This window comes from Aspergillus udagawae (genome assembly GCF_001078395.1).
Source record: "Aspergillus udagawae IFM 46973 DNA, scaffold_5, whole genome shotgun sequence".
In the NCBI taxonomy this organism is placed as follows: Eukaryota; Fungi; Ascomycota; class Eurotiomycetes; order Eurotiales; family Aspergillaceae; genus Aspergillus; species Aspergillus udagawae.
In genome coordinates, this window is record NW_025091268.1 from 313,382 (window position 1) to 328,846 (window position 15,465).

At 44.4% G+C, this 15,465-nt stretch overlaps 1 protein-coding gene across 1 annotated transcript; it reads right to left on the reverse strand.

Annotated features, from left to right (window-relative positions):
* Positions 1-6,002: 6,002 nt before the first annotated feature.
* Positions 6,003-10,200, reverse strand: Aud_006928 (Pfs, NACHT, and Ankyrin domain protein; the record flags this gene model as incomplete). The annotated part of the gene is made up of 2 exons (XM_043291825.1): positions 6,003-9,193; positions 9,243-10,200. The coding sequence occupies 2 exons, from the start codon at positions 10,198-10,200 to the stop codon at positions 6,003-6,005; spliced, it is 4,149 nt and encodes a 1,382-aa protein (XP_043147760.1).
* Between the last annotated feature and the right edge of the window lie 5,265 nt (positions 10,201-15,465).

The following is a 15,465-nucleotide window of genomic DNA, read 5'->3' on the forward strand; positions in this document are numbered from 1 at the left end:
GCTCCTTTCTCATCCCTGGCGCTCCGCCTCTCCGTATATGATACGGCATTGGGCACTTCTCCATCATTTCAAACACCAGTGCACTTGGCGCGCGGAAATTTGTGCCTTCGGAAATACCACTGTGAAGCAAGACCCCCACCGGGTGCTGACAACTGGTTTTCTATGATCGACATAACCTCAGGACTGAAAGGAGCCCAGGCGAAAACTGAATCTACATAATTGTGTCACTTCGTGCAAGGATGCTCCCAGGATTAATGACAAATCTCAGAACCGTTTGCTAGGACAGTCTCGGTATTTTACAGTACCACTTTGAGACCTTTAACAAGGTTATTTTACTTGATGTATTGGGTGGCTTTCTGGCAGCGTGCTGAGACCGGCGGCCACCATCTGGCCTCGTTTAAGATGAAGGCGGGTTGGCAGCATGTGGGACTCCACTTTGAGAGCTGGCGTTGAGACTGTTCTGAATGCGGAGAGGACGTGGAGCAACGCTGTTCGTCGGACTGTACCAAGCAATCGTAGGTGGGTTCTATCCTACTGTAAAGTGGTTATCCAGCGTTTGTCCCAATCCATCTCATTCAGGATTCCCCATTACCACCAAGGCGGACAACGACTGCATCACATCTTTTCGATTGTAAGGCCATAGTTCTGAAAATAACCTTTAGTACTTTATTTCCTTCTACCTACAGTATCCAGGCACTATTTAAGGAAAGTATTAAATCCTTAGTTAGGGTTGTCCGTGTAGGCTTGCTAATGATATTTTATGAAGGCCTTAAGCTCAGAAAAGAGCTCCTTAATCAGATTTAAATTAGGTAAATATAGGGGTAAATATATAAGCTTAACCCCTACTTATGAGTACATTTGCTCTATTCTCTTAAAGTAATAAAAAGTAGTATTATCTATAATAAGAATAGACTTAGGCTCTGGCCATCTTCTATAATAATAAAGCAGCTCTTCAATAAAATCTTTAAAGATGGAGGCATTAGTTAAGCCTTAAAAGACCTGTGATAACATAACCCCATCTTTAGCATAGGCTGGAAGAATCTAATAGACTAATACTGCTAATTATGATGGAATTAGGCTAACTAGGAGGGTGTTATACTAAGAGAAGACCAGCCTATTCTTCTAAAGCCTATCCTTTTATTACATCCAGATTCATTCATATAAATAAGATGATAGAAATAGAAATTAGAAATAAAATAAAAGTACTTATCCTATAACTCTAGATTTTACTATCTTATCTTCTACTTACTGTTCTTTAACCAGCCTTCATGTTTGAGCATGATTAATGCTGGAGTTTATTACCTATACCTAGAAGGCTAGAACTTGTCCTATATAAAAAGTACTATCTCATCAAGGTATAAATATAGCTTTTTAGTAGATGATTATAAAGAGCCTAAATTATAATTAGTATAAGATTCTATAGCTATCCTCTTCTATTGGGAGGGGCCTTCACACTGCTAAATAGGTGCAGGTTAAAGCAAAGCTATCTAATTATATGCTTATTACAGCTAGCAGCCTCTGCCATCTGGGGGGCAGTAAGTTCATTACTAATAATCATACGAATGGATAAATACTAAGGTTGATGCAGCAAGGTTAGGTGCCATCTCCGTCGCTGCATAAGGATGATCAACCGGGTTCTATAGGAAGATCACCCGGCGAGGCTTAGGAAATATTAAGCCATGTGTATACCTGGTACAAAGTACTGTAAAATATACTGGTTAGATATATATTTATAAAATACAATACAGAGATGTTGTAATAGTGGTCTTTAGAAGAACAATAAAAGTAGTTTAGCTAATCTTGGCACTGGGGTATAGAAAACAATTTAGTATAAGACCTGGGCGCCATTTTTGCAATCAATTGTATGGATAACCAAGGTGCTTACCTGCATGCCAATATATATTGTGAACCTTTTCATGTCTGTACTCCTTGACAGTTGAATCAACATTTGGAGGCTTTTTAGAATCATTATCAATCTAAAGTAACATAGATAACACTGCCTCTTTCTTGTTTAAAACATATCGGCAAGCTCATGCCCGAATATATCTGTCTCAGTATGCCCTTGATTGCTACTGTAATTTGGTTAACTTCCCCATTCATCGGGCATACGTTTTCCCCGTCAACGTAATAGCAGTGAAGTTGGCTAGCCAGAGGTCTTGCACTCTTAATGACATTTTTGTGAGCAGAGTTGCGACCATGACCATGCTCAGAATAACTCTTCAGTTTAGCATTATTCTCCAGATAGTATGTAAAAAGGTATACCGCGGCTCTCCAGATCTCCTCAACTCCCTGTCCTGTGAGGATAAGGCCGACTAGATTTAGCATAACAGCATTCAGGACGGCGGAGTCAATCTTATTAGAAACTTTAAGATATTAGAGATATTCTGAAGCTCTAATCTAACTAAGTGTGTTTATAGCCTAAGTAATAGCACCTCCACTAGGCATACCTACTTTTTACCCAAAGCCAGCTTTAGCTATAAGATATGCGGAAATAGGAACTTAAATGCCTGGCTTCTCCTACTAAGTGTTTTTATAGTACACTATCTTAGCCCAATCAAGTCCACTAAAGTAATTACTAATACCTATTAGGTTATAATGATTTGCTTTCTGAAGTTCAGCTCCGCAGACACATTCTAGAATAAAGTATTATATCATAGACTAGGTCTAAATAACCTCATCACAGATCCTACCCCTTCTGAGCCTCAAGCCACTAGCAGGCAAGTTAATAATAATGAATTAGCTGTCAAGTAGCCACACTACGTAGTATATTGTACGACAGACCTAGGTTATAAGCTAGATCATAGGGTGTGAGCAGACTTAATATCTGAGCTCCTTTAGCTTAGTGCCCAGCCGATGTCTAACTCTATAAGCCCAATTTTTTATTCTATCCCACTTGCTGATTCTATCTATTTGTTTGTACTGCTATGCTTAAATGCCAAGATAGATTAGAAGAAGTTATATGTGATACTTAAAAAGATTATCTAGTCACTGATAATTGCTGAGATTTATAATACGATAATATTATATAATATATCATATATGCTAGGTGGCATCACTATTAAAGGCCCTAAGCAGCCACTATGTCCAGCATGTTGTGTTCATGTCTAACCAGAACATGCCTTGTGTCTATGACGCAGATCCATAGTAACCACTTATTGAGTTCTGCGCTCAGTGGTGTTTCTGTCAATGACTGTTGCAGTAATGACATGATTGAAATCAGCACTTTCAAGTCTAATCCCCGCTACGGAATACAGCCAGTCACCTCATACCTGTGGTAAAAACCGCTACAATCTGCTGTCCATTTTCCTTTGGACTGTATGGTATAGATGTAGCTCGGTCTCGTTAATCAGGTCATGAGGATGCTAATTTCAATTAGCGCACTCAAGATTGTATTATAAAATGTTGCTATTCTGGATGTGGTTACACGGGCGCTTATCATAGTTACTATCAGGAGTAATTAGGAGTTGCTTTCGATGCCATATCCTCACTAATAACTTTGGAAATTTCACCATACAGTGCTGGCGAAACCCAGACAAGGTCAAAGCGCGAGCTGGGGTAATGAACCTCACCTTGCCATCCAATACTCTGTGCAAACCTTGTAATGCTGATGGCCGTAGCAGTATCATAAAATTTTCTATGTTCCCAGCAGATGAGGATTTTGCCAGTTCCTCTATAACCTTTGGCAGCCTTAGCAACACCTTCAGCATCATCTCTGTCAATCGTGACGTCGAGTCTCACAGCCAAGGCTTCGGCCAGAGGTTGTACGGCGTATTTTGGAATCTGGAATCGTTGATTAGTTGTAAACATCCCATTCAGTTAATAGACCAAGACTGAGTAGCCAAACATTCACCTGGGCGTTCGGCGATGATATAGTGAATGAATATTGAATGGGCTGCTCCCTCCAAAAAAGTCTCGAAGACGCTGTGCTCTTGCCAACGCTTCTTTAGAGAGACTATTCTCGCCATCGTTTGGCTTTCTCTCGGGCCTAATCATGTAAATAATTGGTAAAGCCTGTATAGGAATCAATATCTGGGGGTAAAGGCTTCTGACAATACAATCCTACTGTCAGATGAGTGCTTGCCATTTTAGTTCCTTTATCTCAATCAGAGAGGGGTAAGTTGTGTCAGGCAATTATTACTAGCGATTGTAAAAGGTCAATTTCCTAAAAAATGTAGAGAGAATAACACCAGAATTGACTTTTCTTCAAGGTCATGATACGACGCTGGAGGTGCTTCTTTAGCGCATGAAGGCCAGGAAAAGGACATGTATATGTGGCCTCGAGCATTGTCCCATGTTAAGGGAGCGTCTGGGTACCGATCTGGCTCTTCCGGTGTAGAAAAGACGGTCGTGGACATGGTGCTCTAGAAAGGTAGAGTAATAGAAAGCAACATACAAACAGAAGGTATGTATTTCTTGGGACTCCATGGGTACCTATTTATACGTCAGCATCCCATGTACCTCTTCCGTTGAACCTCGAACGTCTCTGGGCAGGTGACAAATCCAATTTGTTACAGAAACCTGTGATAACAACATGGATGAATATCGACGATAAGATGATTGATGGACAGGAGAAAGTTTTGCACAAGAGACTAGTATAAACGACTAGAGCAATCTTCGTTCCAGTGTCATAGAGCCGCAATCGATTACCTTCGCTTCTAGTCTGAATTTGGATCATATCAGGACTGGGCAATGGGCAATATATTCCTTTTTTCTTTTTTTCAGAGATACAGCGTTTCAAGGTGCCATATATGAAAGGGCTTATCCCCCAGTGAACACCCCATCACTCACAGTCCGGGATCTCCTACAACACCCCACGATGGCTCAGGGAAGCTTTTGGGAGTTAGCAATGAGGGAGTGAAAAATGCCAAGTGCGGCAGTGATGGGAGGCCTTTGTCTCTATAAGAATAGGTCGGGTTTTCGGATGTCGCTGATCCAAAGGCCTTGGGACCCATCGCAAGCGGCCAGTGGTTCTTCCCCTTCATCTCTTTTTCCAGACTCATCCTCCCAGTAAATTCAATTCATGCATAAACACAACGAGATATACTGACAGCCCTATTATCAGGCACGCCCTCGAGCCGTGTTCTCCGGACTAGGGATCCATTTCTTCCTCTATATCTCATCTGACCGGCGCTTCTATATATCATGCCTTTCCAGAAGTCGCCCCTCTCCATTGCTCACAAACCCCGCACGCTCCAAGGCCGTGGGTATGACCGTCGGGTTCATGATGAACGACTTGGGTGGGCACTCATATCGATCAAAGTTCTGTTTCAGAGAACGGCAAGTCGCAAACTGAGATTCTGGGACACCCATCATTCCGGAGAAGGTTATAGGATGTTACCACATTGAGGCAAATCCTATGCAAAAGGTCATTGGGACGATTTAGAGTTAGACTGGTCTCCCTCTTTACGTTATATAGGAGATCCTTGTTTATTATAGGGACGGGGGAATGCAAAAAGGTGAACACCGGACTAGGTATATATGAAGTAAGGAAATATACTACATTAAATCCAGCTCCGGGGAAATAAGACAAAGACAGAATCACCAACGCCCCACGATGTTGTCCATCACGCATGTCGGTCGATGAAAATCAGCTTATTTTTGCCACAGATACAATAGTTAATCCGAATGATGAGCTTATTGAAAACATCCATCAGATTGATCGTTTCGGGTTGCATCTTTGTCTTCCCCAGTCTCATATAGGCTCCTTTGTTGAACCTAGTAGGCTTTGGTATACTAGGACCTCAAGATCGTAAGTTCTGAAAAGCTAGCTGTGAGAATTAATTTATCCTGTCAACCTCCATACTCCTGTGCTGCGTTCCTGCAGTCGATGATTGGCAACGGTTCCAGACATGGGATTTTTGCTTGTATGCAAAGTGCAGGCGTGGGAGGTTATAGGGTGGCATGGGTACAAAATCTTGTTCGCCTAGGTACCTTCTTTCCTATTCTCAAGAAGATTGGTATTTGTTAAAATCCAGGGCTCTCGGAATGGAACAACCTAAGAATCACAGCAGCGTGCAAGCACCTGTACTCAAAACGTTGAACGATTTCTCCCATTTTCGATCAAAATGTAAGAGGACATCTTCCGGAAATTCCTGATGAGCCTTTTCTTCCGCGTAGTCGAGGGGGCTCTTGCCGATGGAGTCCCTGCTTTGCAAATCTAAAACACCATTACATCGAAGAAACTCTACAAGTTCGTCAGTAAACGCGCCATGAATCGCCCCATGGTGCATAAAGGTCTTCCTGTCGACATCTCGCGCTGTTGGATCCAGGCCACAATTGAACAAATATTTGAGGACCTCGTTGTCTGCGCCCCTGTGTCGCATTAATAGATGCAACAAATTTTGTCGTCGTGCATTGACAGATAGTGGATCAGCACCTTTCTGGATAAGGTGGAAAAATATCTCTCTCTCAACTCCCAGGTGGAATGAACCCATGTACAATCCCAGGGAAGAGTACTGCCTCGCATCAGGTTGATTCACGTCGCAGCCAGCCTGTATCAGGAAGTCAACCATGTCAATGTAGCAAAAGACGGATGAGACATGATGGTGCAACGGGTTCCTGCCGTTGCGATCTAGTGTATTCCAGACTCCCGAAAGTGCCTTGGCGCAGGCCTTTGACATGTACTGCAGGACATCTAGACGACCTTCGCGCAGTGCATAGTAGAACGGGCTCAATCCGTCGACGTCCTCCAGCAAGATATCTTGGCCTTCATCCACAAGTCTGCAGACAACCTCCAAATTCCCTTCTCTGCTGGCAAGATGGAGACAAGTCTGACGAGATCCATTCATCCGTGAAATATCAGCTCCTTTCTTTATAAGTTTGCATAGGATCGAAGATGCATAATCCTTGCGGAAATTTATCAAATGCTGAGGATACTCCCCACAAGCGTTAGCTGTGTTGACATCGATTATTTTGCTCTCGAGGAGTGTGTCAACAATATGTGCTCTAGCGTAATTGATGGCTCTGTCGATATCAAAAGCTTCTTCACATGCTGGATCCATAATTAGGTCGTTTAAGGACTCAATCGCGTATGTGCCCTTCCCCCATGCATCGTGGCATTCGCGGCCCAAGAGTTTGCCCCTGATCGCAAGATGCAGTGGGGTATCTCCAGTTTCAGAGCGAACGTTTGGATCGGCACCATTTCGGAGTAAGAAGCCGGTCATTTTTGTGCATGCATTCAAAGCAGAGAAATGGAGTGCTGTCAGGCCGGATTCCAGATTCGCTCTAGCTACCTTTTTCTGATCCTTGGGCTTCCTGTATGTAAAAATGTCCATTGTTGTTCGCCCAGGCCACCATCGTCTTCGTATCCTGGTATTCAGATCGAATCCATTTGCAAGAAAGTCTCGTGCCAGTCCTTCATCGAGATGTGCAACTGCATAAAGAAAGGGTGACATGTTATCCTTATCGCAGTCATATGGGGAGACTCCTTTGTCAAGCAGAAACTTGGTCATTGTGTCGTCATTGTAGTCTCCATTGCTGCAAAGGATATGGAGAACATTTTGATCCTCATCATCCAGAGCTCGCACATTGGCACCAGACTCAACCAAGAAGCGTATTGTTTTGACTTGGGCGTTTCCGGCGGCAATAAGTAATGCGGTCCGTCCGCAGGGGTCCTTATCTTCCATTTTCTCTGGAGACTGAAACGAGAACAATGGAAAGATACCCCAGCGAGCTGCGATGTGAATAAGAGAGAGACCACTACGCAAGGCGTTGCCAGTGGACTTGTTCAGGTGGTTGTAGTCCTTCACCCAATTCTTCCACGCTCCGTACCGGTCCTCAAAGAACTCTTCGTGCTCGTTCTGGACGACGAACTCCGTTTCGGCAAGGCCAGCATGCTTTGGCCAATACATGACCGCATAGCTGAGAAACGCCTGTTCAGGGGCTAATGCGGCAAGCTGTGGCTTCATCCGACAATTCTCGAAAATGACTTCAATGCATCGACATGACAATGCATAATTGGCCTTCAGTGCATCCATGCCCGGCATCTCAGTGACCAAAAAGTCCTGGACTGACGTATGCAAAAGCCGCACACAGCCTTTGTCTACGATTACCAACAAGCGGCACAAGTCAATAATCTCTCTTGTAAACTGAAGACGGCTGTCGTTGTCTTCATCAGGGTATATTCTGCATGCATCCGCTATTTCGGCCATTGTCAGCGGTCGGCGTGCGAATGCCACCAATCTCAGCATCTCCTTCATAGTCTGATAATCTTGTTCATCATTCTCTGCCATAAATGCTGCATCCACAAGATTTCGATATAAAGATTGTAACCCTCGTGGAAGTTTCTGCAGGGTCTTCAGAGGGTTCGTGGTTCGTGGCTCGTTCAACCGCTCGCACACAATTCCTACCCATAGAAACGTCCCATCAGCTTTTTCTGCCAGGGCTTGAGACACTCTCGCAGCCACCGACACAGAGTAGCTCTTTCGCTTTGCCAGGTCCTTCACTTTTTCGCAGATTGTTGCCTTTAGATCGGCAGTGATCTCTTGGCACGACCCTAGGTCTATGCACATGAACAAGGAGAGATACGATCGAATCTCAGGATACGGACGGCTCGTTATGAAAAAGTGCACGCTAGAAGGGATAGAGCTTTGGGAATAGCGGTCATTGAAAGATTGGTCGATCTGTCGCAGGATAATGTCTTGTTCATTGGGTTCGCATTCATCCAAAGCATCAACGATGCAGTATATTTCAGGTCCGCGAGGTACTCGTCCTATATCTATCAACAGGGCCCATAGCGCGTCAAAGGTTGTGAACAGCCGCTTTTTCTGAATTTCATATTTTGGAATTATCCGTCTGATAAGTTCTGGACGTTGGTTGATGATCTGATAGAGAAGTCCCCGTAATATAGAAGTGGCCGTTCTTTGACAGTCGGAGCCGGCGTCGCAGAAAAAGAATGATAGAACATTATTCCCAGTGGAGAAATAATCCTTTTCTGGAAGTTCTTCGGCAAGTGTGATGGCCATAGTCGACTTGCCAGTTCCAGGGTTACCGTAAAGCCACAGGACATTTGACTTGTTCCTGGCCAACCCTTTGTCCCGCCCCAACCAGGATTGTAGTTCGTCTGACTCCAGAAACCAGCTGCAAGTCCCCGAGATGCGGTTTCCTCTTCTCCGCTTCAATGAGTTCATATCTTCTTCAGGGTCGGTGATGAACAGATCTGCCAGGAACGCTCTCTCCTCGGTAGAGTCTGGCGCTGCGAGAAGGTCAGCTGATGTGGTTTGTGCAGGCTGGCGACCGCATACCTTGACCTTGCATCACGATTCCCTTCTCCGGTGGAATGATCGATAGCAACTTCTTCGCATAAGCTGCTGCTGAAAGCGCTGCATATCCTTGCCATTCGGCATGTTTATGGGAGTCGCAATAATCGCATATTCCTCGGATCACAAGTGTTGGTAGCTCGTTAATGAGGCCTGAGGCCTCCATCTCAAAGCAGAGCATCCCATGCTGTTCAGCTAGATGGTCTCGTGTTTCAGAGTCTTTCATCACCTGGTTCCCGGACGCTATCAAGCCATAGTGTACGAGTGGCTGGCTTGTTCTACGGGGTCGACGATCCATTAATTGTTCTTTGTCGCACTTCTCGCAATCTTGTCCCTTGTTGACATGGTGATAGGAGGAGCGAAACAGTAAGTCGGTGTGCTGTGCTGGAGCTGAAAACCCTGCCTTCATAGCGGGGTTCCGCTCCAGTGCTGCGCTCGCGACATTTGAGATGGCATCCTCTCCGGCCATTATTTCTTTCGACTCGAGTTGGCTCATGTGCGTTAGAAGAGTCGTTGGTGGTTGATTCAAGAAGCCTGTCTGCTCAAATTTCCCACCCTGAACCGCCTTGCCATAGTCGTACTGTACCACTCCGCCATGCTTCTTGCCGGGTTTGCCGACAACGACGTCGCCTAGTCGAATGTCATGACTTTTGCTTGGGACCCCGCCTCCAATTCCTACCATCAGTGCAAATTGAAGGCGGGGAAAAGTCAAACGCATGCGAGATGCAACAGTCGCGGCAGACACGGTTCCGTACACGCCATCTGGTAGGTAGGCAATGACTATACAATGGCCGTTCAGTTCTCCGAAGTCGTAGGCGTTCGGGTCATTGGTCCGTGGAGATGATCCGTGAGTTTCGTCCAGCATAACGCGGGCTGCCGTCGCCTCGAGAGGCAAGGCACAGATCCACGCAACCGTGTAATCATCAACCGTGGGGGGAGCCATCGTCTGCGCGTCATGGACGGACCAAAGATGAATAGAACAATTCAAAGACCAACAGCGTGCGGAAAGAGCCTGTATATTGACTGACTGAAGAGGATAACCACATTTTGAGTCGGAAGAGGGGTAATAATTCACAACTGCACATGCTGCAAGGCTGAACTCACCTGACCACCACAACATCCAAACCTAACATTTCCCACTACCAAACAAGACCGTATGCTGCTGAGCCTATGAACAGGCCTGCAGCCTAATACCTTCGCCGCGTTACCATGTATCATAACGGACTCGATTCTGGACTCGTGGACTGGCGAGGCGGAGTCGTTCTGTCATGCCAGTCGCAACAGCATCTTCTATTGTCCCATGGGCGCTAGCTCTGCCAAGGCTCAGTTCAACAGCCTATTGAGGACAACATCTTTCTGCAGGGTGCAAGCTCGTCTCAGTCGTAATTTGGAGGAAGACTAATCGTTATTATTCACGTCTGAAAAAAGTTTATATTTACGAGCTGAACATCACATTGATTTCCCATCAGCACGGAATAACTCTGTATACAAAGCTTTATTGTCTACTAATCGAGCCTTGGTCCACAATTTTGTTAACCATGGCTGAGTCCAATATGTCGGACAACTGAAGAGCGAAAGAATCAAAACGATATTGAAACATCAGATTATACTTGAAGTGGGTCCGAAAGATCATGGAATCCTTTAGCATCCCGAAACGTAGGATTGGAGAGCGATAACCGTCTAACCGACCCCTGCTACGTTGCGGCTTTAGATATTTCCCGTGCTCACATCTTGGCACATTCTTTGTCCGTCTTCATACTGCAGTAGTGTTTGTCGCTCCAACAATATTAGTGGGAGCTTCATGTGAGCTTTGCGGGAGGGCACGTACTAGCAGTATTGGATAGGTTCCATGTTACGAAAGTCGTCGGCACGTTGAGCACCAGGGCTTCCAGCTGTCACAGAGAAATTTCCGTGCTGGGTGACACCTAGACTGGGGTTTGGATGGATCCGCATGGGGTTCGATCCAACCCATATGGGTTTGGGTAGATGAACCGCTAAAATCGAATCCGACCCTCACCGAACTCGCAGCGGTGAGGGTTCGGTTCCTAGGCTAGGGAATCGCACCGGTTTCGGTTTCCATAGGGTGAAACCAATTCGAGTTTGGTTAAAACCGTTGGTTACGGTTTTTGCGGTTTTATCAGATTCGACTAACCAACCCACACTGTTTTAGATAAAAATCACTAATTTCTGGGATTTCCCTAATAAAATTAATATCACTAGATAGCCCTAAATCTAGGCTATCTAAATATATAAATATCGATTTAGAATACCTAGTAGTTGCTAAGATATAAGGGAATAATCATTTCTGTCATAGGTTGGTATAAAAGTGGTGCTGGTTTATATATATATACGACCGATGGTTGACAACTATTATGGTTTAGAAATGATTTTTTTACCACCATCCATTCAACACTATAGATATTGAATCGATATTTTAGATATAGATTATTATGATGATAAATACTATATATTTCATATAAAAATATTAATTTTCTATAGGTATAGTGATAGTATGGTAGATAGTATGGTAGATAGTATGGTAGATAGTATGGTAGATAGTATGGTAGATAGTATGGTAGATAGTATGGTAGATAGTATGGTNTAGTATGGTAGATAGTATGGTAGATAGTATGGTAGATAGTATGGTAGATAGTATGGTAGATAGTATGGTAGATAGTATGGTAGATAGTATGGTAGTTAATGATTATTTGAAATTTCAAAACCGTAAACATTCACCAAATGATAGTGGTTAAACTCGAACCAAATCAAACTGAATCTAACTATGGTTAGTTAGCACGTGCCTATCTAGGCCTATCTAGGCCTAGTGGCGGGTTTTTGCGGTTAAACTTGAACCAAATCGGAACGGATCAGGTTTGGTTCCGATTTCTAAAATTTGGACGAAACCGCTGCGGTTCGGTTACAACCATAGTTGGACTCGCCCGAACTCGGACCGAATGCAACTCTACCTGCAGATGGTCAACACCATCCTGTAAGACCATTAGGCAGACCACAATAGTGTTAATAATGAAGGGCGCACAGCTCTATAGTGGGCGGCTTATAAAGGGCAGATAACTATTGTAAGATGGTTGCTCAAAGATGCTGATATTCACATAGATATCATAGATCACCAGGGAGCGGACGCTCTAGAGGCCGCATAAAGGCAGCATCATTTTGGTGTTATAGGTCTCCTGTAGGCTTACCCAGTGGGCCATCGCCGCGACAACATTTTCCAAGGCTGACCTGTCTAGCTATACTTTTCCTGAGGAATCACCGCTCCCAGTTACATTGATTGGAAGCCATGAGTCGCCAGCAGGATTCCTGTTGAATGCAGAGGATCCAGATGGACCCAGCTCCTGGAGGCATAGTTATGTGTTGGCTGTCAAGAGTTGGAATGATTGCAGCATATCGTACAAGAGTGTATATTCCAAAGCAGGCAATGCAAATAGTATGCCATTCACTTTGGTATGCAGAAACGACCTGCGGTCACGTGGCATGAAAGGCTCGCCATGGAAACTTTTGATAATCAAACCTTATACGTCCAGTGAAAGTCGAGTCTGGAGAGACCGGTCTCTGTACACATCTAATAGATTGCAATCAATCTTTATTAAGGGAGATGTTCGGTGGATTATTCTCGCGATAGGAAAGTGAAAAATATTATTCACTGACTTGCTAGGTTTGCTCCGCCCGCGAAAGGCCGTTGGCGCTTTAAGTATCTTTGTTTATGAGAGCTCTCACAAAGTCCCAGCAATTCCCTCCAACCGCATATCCACTTTCATATTATGGAATTGCAGGTTCGTTCAATCCTATCCTTAGAAGAAAGATTCGCCTCATCCGGACCAGATGTAGGATGGGATGCGGTCGGTAACCCCATGGCCACCCTCTGGATCCATATATAGTTTTGAAGCTTGCCTTGTAAACTTTCCGGGTGCGTCCGATCAGGGATATGGCCCATTTCGTGAAACAGCCGGTAGCCCTTTGGTCCTGCTCTCTGGGGTCAATACACGCCCTCCAGAACAACCAGTTGTTAGGATATCATGCGCATGATATGTCACTATGATATCTTAATGCGCCCCATTAGCTCGGCGGTAATCGGCCCCAATCCCTAGAACATCCAGTATTGCTGGGGCTGATAGCTAATGGTCACATCATGAGATAAAGGGCGGTAGAGTGTATCCACAGCTAAGCATGCGAGCATTACAAGCTTGGATGCCTAACTATGGAAAAAATCTATAAATTACACCTCTACGTCCAGCAGGCCTGTCATTTTCAACCTTTCCTATTCAGTGCACTCACTCAACGCTCCCCAACAAACAAACCCGTCCATCAGCTTATTTTCTACCTGCGCACAAGGCATGCGTCTGGTTCCTCACATGGAAAGCGCAGCAATCTACTATGAATTTATACCATGGTACTCGGTGACGGAATTCGTCGCAACATTGCGACAGTCAGCAAAGAAGAATGTGATCTGTTTATTAATGTAGTGAAATAATTGAATCAGTTTTATTACAGCCCTACTAGTTCTAGAACCAACTTCCCTGCAGGTCATGTCTCATACTGGTTTGTATAGGATGAGATTCACCAAAGCTCCTACATATATAACTATCCGGCCTCCATTCCATGGCATTGGGAGCTGTGTAACTGCTATGAAGCCCTGCTCTGAATGATCCATCCAGAGTTGTCGCTGCACTATTGGGATTGGAACTCTGATCCATCCGCCAGCCCTGATGGCTAAGGCGGCGTTGTTAACCTTTGTGATGCTAATTTCATGGGGAATGCTAATGATACTGTGAATGAAGGTTTGGTCAGTGAGCCACTCTTATTGGCAGGCTTCTACTTGGTCAACCCATCTGACCCTGACCCTATAGATGGCAAATTTCGCAGCAATACCCCCATTTATTTAATCGATAAACGTGACCCAAATGATACATCTACTTGGAGATACCCTTTGCATTCTAATCCCACAGATCCTCCTAAGACACTGACCATATGTAAATCAGCTGGTAGACCGGCAGTAGGAGGTCCACGGTGACTGAAGGATGAAGATATATGGAATGCAAATACCTGGGAATAATTTAGAGATCTCATTGAGCATGCTCATAACTGGGCACACCCTTATTTTGGGGGAAATCTTGGCAATGCCTACATTTCCTTTTGAGGCCCGTTCGTGTTTCTTCTACATTTAAATATTGATTGGCTTTGGGCTATGTGGCAACTCCAGCCAGGCCATGTAGAGCAGCTTAATCCCAACCAGGTTTACCATAATGAGAGCAACTCAACTGGCCATGGTGGTGTTAAGACTGGTGGACCGTTCTGGGGGATCCTTAGCCCACTAGAACCCTGGGCCGGCTTCATAGCTCAAGTGACTGCAACAGGTATCATCGAAAACCTTTTGCTGATTCGTCCGTGGTTCGCACCGGAAAATGAAGAACATATGACGGGGAACTACAAGACCGCCTTAGACGTTTCCGTCGTCACCCCGCCAATCTACGACGCGGCACCACACTCCAGTTAATGTGGCGGAGCAGATCTTCATTAACTGAAGGTTAAGAATGATTTCATGGCATTCAAATTCAAATGCTTTATCAACTGAAGACACAGACACACCTTAGGGAGTTGATTAAAATTCTTGTTTTCAACCTGTGTCTTAACGCAAAGTCTGTGAGAGAGAGATTCTCTTCAAAATCCCGCTTCTATCAGTTGGTTAGGTGCGTCATCCTTCTTAAATTGACTCTTATGATCCGTTATATGGTTCGAAGCAAGATGCATTCAGTAACGCTACATCGTAAATTTTGACATACTTGCAAGCTCGGAGACGTACATGAGCATCTGTGGCGTCTTGACCTGCATCTATGGATAGATCCGCTATGGTTGATCGTTGATCATATCCATGGTTCTAACTTTATGGCCATGGATCATCATTGATCATTATCGATTTCAACCATTAGAAAATAGAGATCTAATCTATGAGATCACCCAGCTATGAGATCATTCAATCTTCGAATGGCCTATGCTAGAAGGAATTGTCTACAAATACACCCTTGAAATCACCCTTAGCTAGTAAAAAATCAACTAAGGAATCAAGGCATTAAGCCAAGGTATCCTTAGCTATTATTTCACTATTTTCATTCACCTTTCTAATGTATTCTTACAGTGAACCCCCGCCACAGGGAACTGACGAACCAGGTATTCCATAGCTCTTTCCAAGTTT